General features: G+C 39.0%; 1 protein-coding gene across 1 annotated transcript in view; it reads left to right on the top strand.

The window, feature by feature from the left end:
• DCX (doublecortin) overlaps window positions 1-14,489 on the top strand; it is a 199,445-nt gene extending 184,956 nt beyond the window's left edge. The window contains exons 6-7 of the mRNA XM_063937320.1: window positions 8,918-9,012; window positions 11,121-14,489. Of these exons, the coding sequence (XP_063793390.1) occupies window positions 8,918-9,012; window positions 11,121-11,177 (152 nt within the window). The 3' untranslated portion in view covers window positions 11,178-14,489. The remainder of the gene's footprint in view (window positions 1-8,917; window positions 9,013-11,120) is intronic.
• The last annotated feature ends 5,190 nt before the right edge of the window (window positions 14,490-19,679 follow it).

The raw sequence follows: 19,679 nt of genomic DNA, 5'->3' as shown, positions 1-19,679 counted from the left end.
CTCTCTCTCTCTCTCTCTTTCTCCTTGTGCGTTAGATGGGCATCATGGCAGCTGGGGGAGTTCAGGAGCTACCTCCCTCCCCCCAGCTTCAAGATGTCTTCTTTCAAAGGAGGGGGATCCCCTCTCTTTTATAGACTGAGGTTCCACTCCTCCTTTAATGCTGTTTCCCACTTGGCCACACCACTTTTGCAGGTTGCATGATTTGGCAACACCCCTTATCCCTGCAAAACCTTCCAGGGTCTTAGGGTGTGTACACACGGTGAGATCCCTGCTATGTTCGATTTTGACTATGCGATTTCCCTTGAACTCCCCCAGAGCCCAGATAGTACAGATAGGACACATTTTGACTATCTGTGCTTGAGATTTTGTCTATGTACAATTTTGACTAAGTGCCAATTTTGACTATACTTTATACTAGATAGTACACTAGATAGTCAAGGTTGACTTGCCTGCACAGTCTATCTAGCCTTACGATACCGACCCCACGGGAGCGCGCATCGGATCGAATCTGTATCGCAAGCTGCCTAGCACCATGAGATATGCACTAACTTTTCATAAGATTTTGACTATATAGTCAAAATCTTACAGATTTATCTCACCGTATGTACACACCCTTAGGCATGCTCATCTGTGATAGTCATCTGCATTAAACACTGAAAGTGGTGTTAACATATTCTAGAGGGTGTTACATAGAGGAAGACAGATGGCTTATTCATTAATTGTAAAAAATGTGTATGAACAACTTCTTACAGTATACAATCATATAGGTTGAGCAAACTAAGGCCCAGATTTATCAAGCTTTGGAGAGTGATAAATTGCACGGTGATAAAGTACCAACCAATCAGCTCCTAACTGCCATGTTACATGCTGTGTTTGAAATATGACAGCTAGGTGCTGTTTGGTTGGTACTTAGTCACTGTGCAATTTGTCACTCTCCAAGGCATAATACATTTGGGCATAAGTTGCTCTGAGTCTAGCAGAGCTGTTTGGGCTTCTGTATTATACTGATTTCTATAAGGGAAAAGTCAGCTGCATAGGTGATTATAATCAAGATGTAGAAATACTATGGAACCAAAACTGTACAAACCGAAGTATGAATATGAATATTAGTCAGTTATAGCAAGCAAGCCCTTAATGCAACTGCAATGATTTCTCTACAATGGTCCCTGCAGTTCAGTTACATACAGTATTTGCTGAAAAAAATGAGAGAGGAATTTGGGTCTCCTTAGCCATACCTCCCAACATGACCCTCTCCAGGATGGACACAATGCTCTGCTTCTGGACTTTTCTCTTAATGTATGATTCCCGGCACCTGTGTTGAACAGGTTAATGGATAAGAAAGGTGTTTCAGCACAGGTGATGGCAATAATAAATTGAGGGAAGTCCAGGAGCAGAGCATTCTGTCCCTCCTGGAGAGGGTCATGTTGGGAGGTATGCCTTAGCCTTTTGAAATTCTGATCAGTAATTTCTTTATATATAGATCAAAAGCCTCTACTATACATTAGAATGAGTAGGTTTCTGAATGGCACTTGTTTTTTGTTCCCACAATGAGTTAACACATTTCTATATAAATGACTTTCTTAGAAGGTAACTTACACAGTGGAGTAGGTGGGGGAGGGAGCAAATGCTTTCCCTATCTAACATGTAAAAAGTCCAAGGGGCAGTTTTACAGTGCTGAGGTGAATGAGCGGACTCGGAGGCTACACTTATTCACAGGGACGGTTATAGTATTGTTATCACATCTCTAATGCCCTTACCCAATAAGTACCCTGACCCAGCCAGTTAGAGCACAGAGTTTTATAAGCTTTTACTGTATCATACTTGCCTACCTGACCCTCTCCATGAGGGTGAAAATGCTCTGTTCCTGGACTTTCCTGGTAATGTATGATTGCCATCACCTGTGGTGAGCTAGTTAATTGATAAGAAAGGTGTTTCACCACAGGTGATGGCAATCATACATTACCAGGAAAGTCCAGGAACAGAGCATTTTCTCCCTCATGGAGAGGGTCAGGTAGGCAAGTATGTACTGTATGCTTCCTCATCACACTTTTTCATAGATTGCACAGAGAATGCGCTCCCTATCCTCAATTTAATCATGCACACACTATACTTATTCCAAAACCAGATAAGTCTGTGGATCTTGTCTCTTCTTACAACCCAATAACGTTACTTAATCAAGATTTTCAAATCTTAGCAAAGGTTTTGGCTAATAAATTGCGCCATGTTCTGCCTTCCCTGTTAATCCCCCCACTACTCGTATGCAGTGAAAGCAGTACAAACAGCACAGTTTTCTCTCTAACTCTTATTTTAAGGGCATCACCATTGGTTTGCATGAAGTTAAACTAACAGCATTACAGGTTGAGTATCCCATATCCAACTATTCCAAAATACGGAAAATTCCGAAATACAGACTTTTTTGAGTGAGAGTGAGATAGTGAAACCTTTGTTTTCTGATGGCTCAATGTACACAAACTTTGTTTAATACACAAAGTTATTAAAAATATTGTATTAAATGACCTTCAGGCTGTGTGTATAAGGTGTATATGAAACATAAATGAATTGTGTGAATGTACACACACTTTGTTTAATGCACAAAGTTATTAAAAATATTGGCTAAAATGACCTTCAGGCTGTGTGTATAAGGTGTATATGAAACATAAATGCATTCTGTGTTTAGACCTAGGTCCCATCGCCATGATATCTCATTAGGATATGCAATTATTCCAAAATACGGAAAAATCCGATATCCAAAATACTTCTGGTCCCAAGCATTTTGGATAAGGGATACTCAACCTGTACCAAATAACTTTTTTCCTTTTTGCTTCTACAACCCATCACTCTCTTTCGTATATTTATAACACTAGCTCTGAATTTATAGTTAACTGGGATAAATCCACTGTGGTACAGCTCCATGCGGATACCAAGCCCCATTGGCACAGGTGTGTTTCACCGACCTAGCTAGGCATCTACCTCTTTAAAGTACTTTGGTGTCCAAATCCCGAAAAAGCTCCACAGACTCTGTCCTATTAACATTTGCCTACTGATTACATCCGCTATAGCAGAACACCATAATTGGGTTCATTTAATTAAGATGATACTGTTTCCTAGATTATTGTATCCCCTCCAGGTTCTCCCATTTCTACTCATTCCCTGATACAGAATTTAGGAAATGTATCTTGCAGAATAAATGTCTGCGTATTTAAACTCCAACAGTGGACTCCATAGGGTGGCATAGGTTTCTCTAACTTTTAGCTGTATCATTTTGCTAGCATTATGAGATACAGTATATCAGGGACTGGTTACATGTTCAGAGAATTATGCAAATACTCCGCTTGAGCAGTCTGTCCTCCCTACTATGTCTTTAGTTTCTTTTCTCCATCCTTTGCAGTCTTCTCTACCTGAGGAAGTTCAGAACAATATTTTATTGATGTCTTCCCGGGCTGCATGGAAATATATACGAAAATGACACTTCTAATAGTTGACATAGTCTATTTCTTCCATTCCTTCGTAACTCTGCATTCCAAGGTGGAGAGGCTAGTTACCCACTTACTACAGCAGATGCATTGCTCATGGGCTTAACCATTTATAACAACTTGTAGATACAGTATGACAACTCATAAGCCCTAGACGATCACTGATATTATATTGAAATTTGATTTACCCTCTACTTACTGTATCTTTTTGCATTAAATTATATTTGCATAAGTTGTGTATTTTGTTCAACATGTGTCAACTCATTTACCGCCATCTGATTGGTCTAATGATTTGATAAGGTCTTGAGTCGACCTGACAGATAATCACGCAATATCTATGCATTTTAATTTACGTAGGTTGAGTATTGATTTTTTTCTTTCTAAAGTGATGGTAGTATTGTCCTGCTGGCATGACATGTTCCTGATCTTTCTGTAAATGTACAAACTCTTGCACTACCATGCAGGCTGTCTCCTATAGAGCAATGCTTCTAAAAGTATACCATGGGTATATTTGTCTCCTCAGCAGGGAGGTGCAGTCAGGGGAGGCAGTGCCTCCCCTGTCATTAATGATTAACATAATAGAAAGAAGATACTTATGACACATATTTTGTGTTATAAGTATCATCTTTATGTTATGCTAATCATTTAAATACCTTAAATTGGTTTGGGAGGCACTGATAGCAGTGCCTACCGTTGGCAATTGGAACGGGATTAAACAGGGTCGGGACCAAGCACTTGGGCTGTAAAAGCCCAATAACAGGGACACCACGCCCATGCCAGCAAGGCAGCTGTGATTGGACAGCGGATCCAGTGCTGGATCCTCTGTCCAATCAACCATATGCGGCGGGCGGAAGAAGCGGCGGGGGTCGGCGGTGACTGGCGGTGGCTGGGGCTGGGCCCTGTCCTCGCCTGTCTGCTGTGGCTGCTGGCTGGAGGTGAGCTGCGCAGACTGGAGAGGAGCAGGAGCATGCTGGAGCTGACTTACTCGGGCCGTCACGATGACTCTGGGTGCCTGTCACACACACACACACACACACACACACACACACACACACACACACAAACACTCCTCAGCCTATGACCTCACCGCACGTCACTGCTCCTCAGAGGAGATTTACAATGGGTTTGTCAGATTCTCGCTCATGTCCTAAATGTGGTCAGTGGGAGGGATCTCTTTATCAGTACTTATGGGACTGTCCCCCAATGAAACAGTTTTGGCGGCAAGTACAAATGTATGCTCCTCCGTCTTCGGAGTGGGTAATTCTGGGAGTTTTTTACCCATCAGTTTGGTTTACTAAGGGTAATTAAAAGATTCTTACCATAATTTCAGCAGTGGCCAAAAGATTACTTTAATATTGGATTTACCCTAGTCTGTCTGCCTCCCCCCACCCCATCTCTTTTCTTTTTAATCAACTTGTTCTTAGTTTTTTGAATGGCGTAGCTGGAATCCTTGCTCTAAAAAGAACAACATGCAGAACGGCTATTTGAGACTCAGGAGGGGTTCATTAATGCCTTATCACTTTCACTGTGGGTGCAAATGCATGATTGTTTCCACACATCCTTGTGGAATGAGGCTAGAATTTAATTGGAAGCAGTGACGTGTAGGCAGGGGATCCTCTCCTGTCATTCATACTCCAGTATACTCCTGAGTTTTTACTCTAAATATGATCAAAATAATACAAGGAAAATATTTATAACTTATAAATATAATCTTTGTATTTTTCTAATCATATTTATAGTCAAAATCACCAAATATAAGGTGCTCAAATGGAAATAAAAGGACTGTCAGGGAGAGAACAGAGGTGAGCCTTTATTATGAGGCCTTACTGTAGACAAATCACATGGCCCTATGTAGGCACTGCTATTATGTAGTGTTAGGACTGCTGATATCAGAGAGGCCTTGGCGCGGCTCAGCAGCTAAACATGTCTTTGCAAACACGTGTGACCAATTCTCTGAAATTCTATTACCAGATAGGTTCAGGTATGGCTACAGGTAATTTTTTAAGTGTGCTGGGGGGATGCCTGGGGGGGGGGGAAAGCACCCCCCACCACCCCTCTCTGTCTGCAGAGATCAGAGGTGAGCCAGCTACGAGCTCAGTCCCATCCCGTTCCCATCACTGCCCCTACACACACACACACACACACACACACACACACACACACACCCGTGATAGCCAAACACTGCCTGGAGCTGGGGGCGCTCAAACTTCTGGGGCCCACCAGTGGTTTTCCCTGTGGGCCAGTCAAGCCCTGCCCATCTCACACTGCATGGCTTATAGAGGCTAGATGTATGAGGACACATCTGTATATGATGTTTTCTGGAGATGGTTGTTTGGTCCTTTACGTACAAACTCTCCCTGACACATGTTACTGTATTACTCCCTTTTTACAGTTCCACATCCCATTCTGTGCATTAGTCTCCCTAATATTTACTCTGTGATCAGTCAAGACCCAATCAGTTATTTCTAGTATAAGCAGTGCAAAAAACATTCAGGATTCCCATGACTTGTTTTGGAATTGGCATCCTCACATTTAATTGCATTTAAATGTACTGTAGCAACATGAAAAAAGAAAATACATATAACAGGTGCATTTAGTCTAAAAATACTACATACAGCTGGAGCCATGCTTATTGAGCGTGGCTACATCACAGGTGGGGGCAAGCATCGTGCCTATGCGCACCTGCCGTGTGTACACAGACACTCCCGTTCACTTTGAATGGGGCGTGTACGTGTGTACGATGCACACGCGCCCCGTTCACTCCCGGCGGTCGGCCTTACCAGGCGTGCCCAGGCACAGACAGAGCCACGATTAGCATGGCTACATCTGTATATATATATATATATAGTCCGCAGTAACGGCACTCAGTGACGACGTCTCCAAATAATTAAAACACCATCACTCTGGATTATGTCAACGTTTCAGGATCATTTATTTAGACCCTTTCCTCAGGATTGTATCCTAACGAAAGGGTCTAAATAAATGATCCTGAAACATTGACATAATCCAGAGTGATGGTGTTTAATTCTGTGGAGAAGTCGTCACTGAGTGCCACTACTGCAAACTATATACAATGTATCCCTTGTGGGATTAGATGGCACCGGGACGCAAGTATTTATGTAACAAAGGAATGCTGGCCTTTTGAACTGTGAATATATATATATATATATATATACAGGTTGAGTATCCCTTATCCAAAATGCTTGGGACCAGAGGTATTTTGGATATCGGATTTTTCTGTATTTTGGAATAATTGCATACCATAATGAGATATCATGGCGATGGGTCCCAAGTCTAAGCACAGAATGCATTTATGTTACATATACACATTATACACACAGCTGGAAGGTAATTTTAGCCAATATTTTTTGCAACTTTGTGCACTGAACTAGGTGTGTCTACATTCACACAATTCATTTATGTTTCATATTCACCTTATACACACAGCCTGAAGGTCATTTAATACAAAATTTTTAATAACTTTGTGTATTAAACAAAGTTTGTGTACATTGAGCCATCAAAAAACAAAGGTTTCACTATCTCACTCTCACTCAAAAAAGTCCGTATTTTGGAATATTTGGATATGGGATACTCAACCTGTATATATATATATATATATATATATATATATATATATATATATATATATATATATATATATATATACGAATATTGAAAATCAAATATAATCTAATTTAATTATAGAACAGTGCACTCTGGAACTGTTTTGTATGTATATACAGAAATATATATATATATACTTATTTGGATTTCGATTTAAGTCGGTATTCCTGTACTGAACTCGATTGGCTAGAGATAACTAAAGTGAGAACAACTAGTTTCCAAGACCCAGATTACTTTTTTCTAAGTAACTTTAGTTTTCTGTGTGGCTAAAATTATGTACCACAAATTAAGACCATGGCAGCAGGCAAGTTTACAACTATATTAATTTGGTGTATGATAATACTGTATGTCACAGCTTCTTATAAGAATTTCACAGTGGAAATAATTTATTTTAGATTTATTTCAGTCTTATTTTCACATTGGTGATCTTTTCCCTTTTGCTTAAATGTCAGCAGCTGTCCATATAATCATGCAGGCATGCTGGATTTAACAGAAAGGTAGAAATAGCATATTCCCTCTGTCCTCTAGATATCTTTCACCCTGTCTTATTCTGTACATGTCAATGGTATGGTGATGTTGCTAAGGTCTGGCCTCCAGCAGGCCTGAGCACAGATCGTTCATTCTGTAAATACCAAGGTATGTAATATAGTTAGGCATAAGATTTGACTTACTGTGAAAGCTAAGCATTGGCGAATTTATAAGTGCAGAACATCAACATCTGAAATATTTATTGTGACAAATGCCAGTGGGTGGGAAGTCTCCTCATACTCATATGGGGTTCTCATGGTAGCAAATAAGTTAGACCTCAGTGTATACTCAGAACTTATGTTTATAAGGAACTTCCATTAGGAATAACATATTCTTAAAAGATGATACATTGTGATGTGCAGGGTGCAGGCTTTCATTCTTTAGATCACCCTTTTTAACTATGCAAGCTTATTTTGTCATGTTATACCCTCAAGGCAATGGCAGATTGATATGAAGGCTATAGCTTGATACATGTGTATGACAGAGTAGGGGGGTAGCAGAACAACAGTATAAATTCAAGAGCTATACACCGGTATATCTGAAGCACTGTCTCAGAGTAGATGGAGAGATAATCTGGAGCATGTCTTCTCTGTCCAGAGGATGGAGGAAGAAGAATACGTGGTGACACGCACATGAGCAGAAGGCGCATTGGGTTAGAGGTTGCACATGTGCAGCAGCGCACCTCTGTTACTATAGGGATGCAGGACCTACGAGGGGACGGCACAGAGTGCACCCCTCAAAAATTGTCTGGAGCACATCTGTACGTCAGAGAATTTACCATTCGAAAAGAGAACAGATAAAAGGTTTACCAGGCTTATGGTAACCCTAACATTTACTGTGTATAAAAGATTATAGGCATGAAAGTTATCATGTTTCAGTGGTAAATGCTGTATAATTTCTGAGTACAGGAACAATATAAGCTCTGCTCTGTGTTCAGAAGGGGGGGGTTAGAGAAGCAGACTTGTTGAGTGGGGTACTATGGATATCCTCAGCGAGACCAAGATTGCCTGGGATCACCACTGGTCTTAGTGCTGTTTTACAGTTAAATAAGGTGCTGGGCCATAATTACCACACTGTCTTATACAGTTGTTATGAGACTCCTCAGAAGACAAGAACAGAAATATGGCATCAGGCACTTACTTAGCAGATAGCATTCTCTAAGGTGGTAGGCTGAGAGATAGACTCCATACTGTTCGGTGGATGAAGGATGATTGTAGTAATACAGTATGCCTGTATATTCTCTACAATTTGCAATAAATCATTAATGAATCTTACTTGTTTTTTATTAACAGCTAATGGAACATCAAGCAGTCAGCTATCCACGCCCAAATCCAAGCAGTCCCCAATCTCCACCCCAACCAGTCCTGGAAGTCTTCGCAAGCACAAGGTATTATGTTTCTTCTCCTTCATGATTGGTATCCCAACCCCCCAAAACCTTGTTACTCACAACTCTATCTGGCTAAATTATCTTATATTTTCTAGATAGATGACAAGTGAAATTGCCCCAGTAGAGTAAATATGTATATATTTATTATGGAATCATGTTACATATGAATCATGAAATTATGCTAATGTAATTTTTCTAAATTGATATCCACCATATAATTAAAAAGCAGTGAAATGATGTAAAGTACCATGGTAATAACCAAAGCACTTTGTAGAAAGCCATAGTATAATGCTTTAGAGATCCCGTCAGTGTTTGTCTGGAACACCACGTCTATACACAGGGAGAACTAAATAATAATTAATTAAATAAAAATAATGCATGGCGGTCATTTTTCAACCAATTATTAACTAGGTCCATCGGCATAGCTATAATGGTTAGTGTCTACCAATATGTACTGGTACACTACAGTGTAGCATAATATGTACTGTCTAATGGTAATATGTACTATCTAATTGCATTGAGGCCGGGGCCACTTCAAAATGTTACTATGGGGCCCATAAAGTTCTGGCCCCTTGATTAGGTAAATTATATTGTAGATGCCTTTTCTCAAATTTGTAACTTCACTACATTAAACTTGACTTCTTAATGAATATTAACATAAATATTTTGGTAGTAATGTTTTATGTATATTTGTAGTAATAAAGATTATTATTTTAAGATTTCCCCTCACAGTTTTCCCCTTAGAGTGGTAGTGATAACTTTCTTTCTTTCTTTGGCTGTAACTACTATACAGTAGTTACCATGGCAAACACTCTTTGTGATAGTCAAGTGTAATATAACGCAATAAGTCTATGTTTAACTTTTATTATTAGTTTGTTAGGCGGTATTAGGGGATTTTCTGAGACAATGTTTCAGGTGCAGATGATAAATTCTAACTAAAACAAATGAACTGCCCATATTCATACCATCTGAATAACTTTAATAACAGTTGACTATTATCATTTAATATGCCGTTGTACTTTACTAGAATTATAAAAATCATCTAACATTTGTCAAGCAATCAAATTCACTAAAGCTCATGGGGTCTCGGTTATTTACTTACATTTTCCACTTCTAAATTTCCATTTTGACAATTGAATATATTTATATTGTTTCAAAAGAACTCTAGAACTTGCAAGTAGTATAAGAATCACAATGGATTTCAAACTAATTTTTATTCCAAGCATAGTTCTTCCGTATATCAATAATATATATTGTGGATGAAGGAATATTTGTACCAGGAGATTTCATTACTGAATCATGATTGATTGATTGATTGATCAATCAAAACAACTATAAGGCATCCATAATTTTATTGCAATTAACCAACAATATCTACAACTTATTTAACTATCTTATCACTAAAAATAACTACACGGACACAGACTGGTTTGGTTGAAGGTCATAACTTGGATTTAATAAGGTATGACCCTGAGCTTAAACTTTTACTTATTTTTTTGAGATCTAAGAAGGATGCTACAAACACACAGCTTCAACCAAATGATTCTGAAGTAATATTGGGAGGCGACTGATACGCCCCCTGTGACAAAATGTATGCTAAGCTGTGAAGGCCCACAACACCTTCTATCAGATAGTACAAGCGTATCCACAGAGACAGATGCCCAAAGTGCTCCAGCAGTTTTAGGCCATACTAGCCACCTTTTACAGGGTATGTGCTCCACAACGGATTCTAACACCTTACGCGGCCGCTGGTTTGTAGCACTTTCTCACCCAACAGCACCTAATAAACAAGGAGCTAGTAAGAACAGAACAAAGAATGAAAAAATGGGGAGGGAGGGACAAACACCAATCCATAAGATGGATGCCAGGCTCACCCCAGCCTTATGAAGCAAGACATTCCTAAAAGCTCCCTGATAGGCCAATCCTGATCACTCACAAAAATTCCCCAAGCCTAATCGACCCAGCAACAGTCGACAAATTCTAAAACAATTACAAAAAAACGAAGGACTTTTATATAGCCTTAAGCCTATTCAGCTCTCGTCTTATTTAATTGTAGCTAGCTCAGTTTTATGATATTAACACATCCCTCTTTTGCTATTTTTTTACAGGATCTGTATCTACCCCTGTCCCTGGATGACTCTGACTCTCTTGGGGACTCCATGTAAAATATACCAGTGTCCCCAGTGAGTAGGATCACACAGCAGAAAAGAGCTGGTCAGCACAGTGGTGCTTTTTAAAGGATCCAATTACAGCTTTCACACTTTTTGTTTTTCTGTTTTATAGTTTTTGTCATAAATGTCATGTGACCCAACCTGACGGGGATAACCAACTGTTTTATAGTGATGAAGCAGGCTTCAAAATGATGTACTGTATGCAAGTGTGCCATTCATGAGTTGTCCCAAGTACCAAACATGGTGCTTCTACTGACTGAGGATGACACCATGTGAATTGTATTGTTATACAGTGTTGTAACAATCAAGACACGTGTAGTTGTACTAGGGAATGTTTAGAGTGTATTAGTGATTACTTTCCATGTCTGTTTTATATTAATATCCAAGTCCCCCTGGATGCGTGGAACTAGGAATGCTAGATTAAATCAAATCATTGAGGGTTTCTACTGACACAGTATCAGCCCATCACCTTTTAAAGTTAAAGGGTTACTCTAATTTTCAAGAGCTTTTCAAAGTTTACTCTTGTATGCCTGGTAACTAGATAGGGGTTGGGAAGCATAATTCATTCTACCATTTGCAGTGAAAGGGATAAACAATACTACATATCCATCTTTACTGTTTACCGACAACTTCAACATATACTACTATAAACTTAATTTGACAGAACTGAGAAGTAACATGAATGAGTGGAAAGATTTATTCACACAGTTCCCTGAGTGTCGGCTTCTGTTAGATGATTTGGGTGCCAGTTGGCACACTCACTGCCTCATACTGTACAATTTCATTAACCCTCCTTTCATTGGTTCTGTGGTTTTGCTTACATCAAATTCTATTATATACCAGATTTGTGTCTAGCACCAATGCCAGGAGAGGGGTAAAAATGACCACACTTCAGCAGCAGATGGAAGAAATATCAGCGTAATGAGAAACAAATATGAGCATTATTAATCAATTTTATGTATCTACAGACAATTAAGTGATTCATGCTTTGTATTTTCTGAGCAGTTCCTTGATCTGACAGCACTGCAGACATAGAATTATTTTAGGGACTTCACCTATGATTGATCAGTTAACTCAATACATGTAGACTAACAAACAATTTAATCAAATGATATGCAATAATATTTCATGGTAATCTAAGTTTTCTGTCAGGATTTAAATAAGATTCTACAACATTTACGTTGTTGATCTGTAATGCTTAATAGGGGTTGTGGGAGATGGAGATTGGGGTGGTGGTTACTTGGGGGCTCAGGCTGCCAACAAGGCACGGCAAGGCCCCCAAGATGTCCTGAAGATGCCCCCTTCACCGGGCAGCATAGAAAGTAAAGAAGGCTTTGGTGTAAAGAAAGTGCCCCCATCTGCTTGGCCATTCCCATTCCCGTAGAATTGGCACCCTGATGTTAACGGTTCATTTAAAAGAAATCATTGTCTAAAATGAAAGCATTAATGCAGCAGTATGGATGGTCATCAACACTTCCGATGTCAATCAATGTGCCATAGGTACTTTCCATTGATGGTAGGAAACCATCAATGGAAATAATTGTAGGTTTCAACCATCAGTGGGTGTCAAGTGGGGACATGGCAGCATTGGGATGGTGGGCTAAGGTACAAATGATGGGCGGGCAGGGTCAAGTAACATGTTTCAGGGAAAGAAAGAACGGTTGCCACATCACTACAGGAACTAGATGGCAGTGATACAGTATGTCTGACATACAAATATAAAGGTAAATGTCCCAAGGCACAATCTGGGGAGCTGTGCTGCCCTCTGTAAAAACGGACCACAAAATCCTGCTAACAGATAATACAAAGATGAATTACAGAATGGGCGCTAAATCCCGTTTCAGTAAGACAGATAAATAAATACTTAGCAAGTGATAAGTCCGTAACAAGTCCTTTTGTTTGTACAAATTTTCTTATGTAGAGATACTGTATGTCTGACCCCTGCCATCGCTGACAAAACATAAAGCTTTGAATTCAAACCATCAATGTTTTGTAATCATTGATGGCTGATGTCCATCAGTAAGTAGCAGCTTGTTTTACAAGTTGAGGGGATCTTGCCACCTTGTAATACAGTATGAATGACTGGATGAGAAATCGGATGCAAGATGTATAATAAATTGGCCAGTAAATTAATTCTTCCACATATTACTATGTCATGCATATGATATGGGCTGGTGCAGCATAAAATTGATTTATAGAAGGCATCTACTGCCCAGTGGATTATAAATTTTAGATAGTAGACATTTATTTTTCTTTTAAACTTCTGATTTTTGGATCAGCGTCATAATAGATGTTGATTAAGGAAATGATGGGAAGTGAGACTATGATCCTGTCTATTCATGTTAGTGATTTCTAGCTGAACTAGCCATTGACAAATGTTTAGTAGTGCATTTGTTAGCTATACACACCTCCTAACTGGCCACCTCTGCAGGCAACCATTCGAGGCAGCCAACACAACGCAGGATAGTGACAGTAGCGGCATGATGAGGATTGTCAAGGAATGGCGTAGCTGAAAGGCAGACATTGGCAACACAATATATGTAAGCTTGTTTGGTGTTCCCAGTCATATACTGCTTGCGAGTTAGGCATTTTATATTGAATGTACAATGCTGGGTTACCATGAAATATTAATAGTATCTGTTTTACAGGAGACAAACACTGCCTCCATATATACTGAGCATCTTGTGCTTTTCAACAGACCTGCCATTTGGTTAGCAGTAGTGTGTGCTAAGCTACATTGTTGTTTAGTGGATGCTGCTGCAAGTGCCTTATTGCCATATTAAACAATTCTTTTTAAGCAGGGTATGTGTCCACAATGGCTCAGATGAATTTTTTAAAGGGACGGACCACTGATGTGCAAACTGTACATTCAATTTTAACTCCATTGGAATTACTTATGGACTAAAATTGAGAATTCACAATTGGAGTATGTACTTATGCTAACAAGCCTCCTGCACACGCACACATGCACTGACAGAAAGCTTAGAAATGTGTTTCTTGTGCATTTTTTTAACCTATTTTCTAGTTTAGCCCAAGTTAAATAGAACATGCGGTGCTCTAAAATCTTACAATGTTAACATTTTAAAACTCAATTATAGGCTTACCATAATAATGCCATTAATAGCTAATTGTTCTATATTTAATAATAAATAAAAATCTGTGTCTGGAAACAGTCAGCTAATGTGTGTCATTTACAATTAAAAAACAGCTCATACAGTATATAATATCTATTGGATCTCTGTCTCGGTCTCTCTCTCTCTCTCTCTCTCTCTCTCTCTCTATATATATATATATATATATATATATATATAGTATAAGACACAATTCCCAAGCGCGCTAAATGAGACGTATATACGGAGATTCTTCCAAGGAAACCCACATGGGTATGTAGTATTCTGGAGAATAGTAATAACTTGGGACCTTTTTCAAGGTGTGAGCTCAAGAAGGGAGTATCCTCACAAACTGGATTGATAGCTTTTGACTGACAGACCAACGCGTTTAGTCTACACGACTTCATCGGGGGTAGCAATACGTAAGTGAAACCTATTTGAAGCTAATAAACTTTGTATATGAGGAACCAAAGAACCTTAGGAATAAAAGTTCATCGCTTGTAAAGTTCTTAATGAGAATTTAAAATTGTAGCTCTTCTAGAGATTATTGGCAACCATGGGCCAGTGTTAAATTACGACCAGCTGAGTATAGTACTCAACTCCTATAACCATAGAAATTTCGATTCAAGCTTTAATACGGAAATAAATGTGTCAAGTTAGTATAGCTGGTTTAACAGACATAAGCACTGAAACTTCCTCTATACAGTTCACAAAAAGATCCCTAGTAAGTACAGCAGCAACCTTATGTGTGGAAGTAACAGAAATCTGTTACTTCCACACATAAGGTTGCTGCTGTACTTACTAGGGATCTTTTTGTGAACTGTATAGAGGAAGTTTCAGTGCTTATGTCTGTTAAACCAGCTATACTAACTTGACACATTTATTTCCGTATTAAAGCTTGAATCGAAATTTCTATGGTTATAGGAGTTGAGTACTATACTCAGGTGGTCGTAATTTAACACTGGCCCATGGTTGCCAATAATCTCTAGAAGAGCTACAATTTTAAATTCTCATTAAGAGCTTTACAAGCGATGAACTTTTATTCCTAAGGTTCTTTGGTTCCTCATATACAAAGTTTATTAGCTTCAAGTAGGTTTCACTTACGTATTGCTACCCCTGATGAAGTCGTGTAGACAAAACGTGTTGGCCTGTCAGTCAAAAGCTATCAATCCAGTTTGTGATTGTGAGGATACTCCCTTTTTGAGTTCACACCTTGAAAAAGGTCCCCAGTTATTATTATTCTCCAGAATACTACATACCCATGTGGGTTTCCTTGGAAGAATCTCCGTAAATACGTCTCATTTAGCGCGCTTGGGAATTGTGTTTTTTTGTGAATTTAATTGAGGTCCTTCAACAGGGATCTCTCCCATAGTGCAGCTTTTGTTTGGGCGCAAGATAAGGGTACTGTTCTGTTTCATATATATTTATTACCCTGAATTGTGGCTCATCCAGTCTGGCATTGTGACACACAAATATATTCTATCTTCTGACACACCAGCTGTGAATCTCTGTCCCCGATAATGTCACATTCAGTATCTCGCCTTCACCCCTGCGATATGGGAGGTAAGGCAAATGTTAAGACAAAAATTTTTTGCACATCAGTGGTGTCTGTCCCTGGTAAATCACACTTGCCTTGTCACTGTCACTCCTGAAAACACTGTGATTCTTTGTTTTCAGCCTTCAAAATGTTTTGTATTATGAAACCTGGTTACATTTTTTATAATAATTTATTTTTCACAGTAATTTATCAGGAACCTACTTTTATAAACCAGTTGTTTAAAATGATTTCAAAATATTTAGTGAGAAACCGATTTTCTGAACAATTTATTTGCAAACAATATGTTCATACAAATACTCATTAGGTATCTGTCATTTTTAAGTGTTTTGATATTTTTTGTAAAAAAACAATATTGTTTTTGTTTTAAGCGTAAGAATAACTTATTTGTAACAAATGTAACTTACCATTTAAATTATTGAACATGGTTATTGCCATATTAGACATCGTTTACTGTCCGTGAGCTTTTTTGTGTTGTATTAGGAATATGCCCTTATACAATGCATGCTTATATAAAGGCTCATGTTGCTTACTATGAGACTATGTACATTAAAAATGCAGGACTTAATAGCGTATTTATCATGGGGCATACCGACTTATGGTGGGCAAAAAAAAAAAAAAATCCTGAAAAAGTGGCAAAGCCTTTTTATTTTTTTAACAAATTTTTGATTAATTAGCAGAGCTAAAACCCCAAATGTGGGCTTTCTATTCCATTGCACATGCATGAACTAGCATGTCCAATCATTCGCAGATCTGCAGGTCGACGCTGATATGACCTTTAGCGCTCTGGGCCAGCACTGCTGAGACAGCGGAGTATTGCTTAGCTGCTTCAGCAAGATTATAGTCCTAAATTATGGCAATAACATTTTTTTTTCAAAAAGTTTTTATTCAAAACTTTTAAACAAAAAAACTAGTTAACGATATCCTTCCCCCAAGCAAAAAAAAAAAAGTGGGGCCAAGTTTACTAAGAGGTGGCTTTGCAGTCACATTTAACTTGATTCGATCCACATCTGATTAATGTGGTTTCATCTACAAATCAATTGATTTACTAAAGGTAATTTTGGCACCACTGTCTATTCCTGATGGTTTCCAAAAGGCAGACTTGCTCCAAAAACCGCAGCACTTTTTTTTTTTATTCTTTTAAAGGCGTAGGTTCTTCCCCATGAAGCCTAGGCTGGTAGTAAAAAATTGGGTGGGCAAAAACCATTGTGTCCCTCTAAATTGCTACAACCACCACTACTATGTTTTACCAGCTGGGGCAGGTGCCATGTGCCATTATAGCAAGAACACATACTAACAGTGGAACATGCAGGGTGGGTTTGTGAGTACCTGGAAACTTCCCCTGATGGACTGTAATTGGATTATTTTAATAATTTTGGCTCTACCCCCTCCCATACATCCGAGAATCACAGCATTCTGCCATGAGGGGACATGGCATAATTGCTCAATTTACCCAGCCCTGCCCCATCAAGAGCTACTGCATTTTTTCCTTGGTAAGTGTCAGTGTGGTATATAGTACACGTTGAGTACCCTAACCCTCCCTCACCCGCTGCCTAAACCTAACCCCCCCTCCGTGGTACCTAACCATGCCCCCCCCTTGTCCCTGCACCCTAACCCCTCTTCTAATGCCTAAACCTAACCTTACACCATCACCCCCCCCCCCCCCCCATCTCGTGGCAGCACGTGATAGCGTTCCGCTAAAAGCTCCTTCGGGATTTTGATGCCAGCATTATGCTGCCATTCGGGACTCCAGTGTTGGCATTTTGGCCACCGTGATCCCGTCATTTTAACTACTTCCTCCCTACTGAGATAATGAGAAATATATATTGATATATATTGATAGATATAATATATATGTCATTATCTCAGTAGGGGACCCAAAAATTTGGGATTTTTAATTTTGGTGAAGGGATACTCAACTGTATGTGATTGGCATTTGATCACAGCTTTCCTGCTAGCCAGCATTCTGCCCCTAGTGCAATAATCCAAACTAATATCTCCAGAAAGATTAAACTTGAAGAAGTCATTTAATTCTTACGATTAAATGTATATTAATTCTTTAAATTTAACATATGTACATATTCTTGCAGTAACCAACATTTGCACATATTGTATAGGAAATAGTAAAGAATTTTTTTTTGAAAGGTGTCTGTAGCACAATATTCTCATTTCTTATCAGTATAAAATGAAAGTGCATCTCATTCTCAACATCATGCAGCTGCAGCATTTCCTAACAATCCTGAGAATACTATAAAGTCACAAAGGTATATTATACCTACGTGCTTGTTTTTGGGGCTCTTGTTCACATTGTGTTATCATGAGGTTGTTGCTTAGTAAGGTTGAGCGACCACCATTTGATCAACATATGTGTTCTAGAAGCTAATGCAAAAAGTGATTCTGCTGCTTGTCGCTTCTCCCCACCCGGCTCCTACTGTACGTAGCTATTCAGTGATCCTCTCCAGCATGCGAGAGGTTATAGGATAATTAGGTTGCTTGTCTCTAGGCTGAATGATTAGTGAATGCTATGACATACTGATCAACTGTAGTTATCCGGTGGCTTGCTTAAACCACAGCCTGTATGTTGTTTATCCATCACATTAGCATTATACAAACTGATATTTGATTAATATGATAGTGTTCATGTATCAGAGGATTTCTACCTGCGCAGTTAGATTTTGCCTTTACAGATTTTAGCAAGGCTGGATGTTGGATGATTCCACCCTACAGTCTATGCATTGATATCTGGAACAGTTCAAGATATTGAATTTTACTGGCACATTGATCATGCTGAATGTTGGCACCAAAGCTTATTTTCTGCACAAGGTCCTAGCCATTTCTCATCCTGAATTTATATTAATTATGCGAGGGTTGTCGTTTTCTGAGAAGCACAGAACCACTTTAACATGCCTCCAATGATGTGAATGATAGTCTCAGTCATATGTATCTACTGTGAGAGTGTTCCAGCTGTAGCATAGGTGCTAGCTTTACTATCAGCTTAGTGGGTTTTATTATTTATTATGGTATGATGGAGGTATGTCCTAATTAGTTTTGAAAATAAATGATGTCCCGCATACAACGATGAAATAAATGTGTGCTTTTCATTGCAAATCACCTGCAGAAATCATTTGAATATAAAATATTAATGAACCACATTTGACTAATGTCTTGTGAAGCTCAGTGAGCCGTCAGTCAAGGGTCACCCCCGTGTAGCCTCAGATCATTCTCACTATTGCACTGTGCCAGAATTATTGTACATTATGTTATGTCCTGCGTGTCTTCTCTACAAGAATGTTTAGGGGATATATTGCACTGTTAGTTATTTAGTGTCATCAGATAGATGACACAGGAGACTGAATGTAACCGTAGGAAGCCTGCACATAATGGCAGCTGGAGGGAGAGGCTCATTAAGAAGTGCATATTTGAATCAGTAAGGCAGACTCAAGACAACCTGCATGATGAACTAAAGCTCCCAGCATACCCTGTTAGTAAGCTGAGGGTTGCCTACCAATGCCTTAGAGTGCTGAGGGAATGAAACAAGACTACTGTTCCCTGAGTGTATTGCCCACATATTAAAGTTGTTTGCCATAACTCCCTTCATTGGTAACTGGGTCATTGTGTAGATGCCTAAGGATATTATTCTGTGCTGATGTTACTCTATGCTGAAGGCAGTTTATATCATTAAAACATTTTAAAAATCAATAGTTATTGCAAATGTAAACTACAGCACTTCAGTCTTTGTGCTGCTAATTAGGCCTCAACACACAATGTAAATGTAAACTTGAACACAAGCTGTTTTCCTGAGAGAAAAGCCGGGCATGAAATGGTTAAGTG

This window comes from Pseudophryne corroboree, chromosome 8 (genome assembly GCF_028390025.1).
Source record: "Pseudophryne corroboree isolate aPseCor3 chromosome 8, aPseCor3.hap2, whole genome shotgun sequence".
Taxonomy (NCBI): Eukaryota; Metazoa; Chordata; class Amphibia; order Anura; family Myobatrachidae; genus Pseudophryne; species Pseudophryne corroboree.
This window is presented reverse-complemented; position numbering and strand designations above follow the sequence as displayed.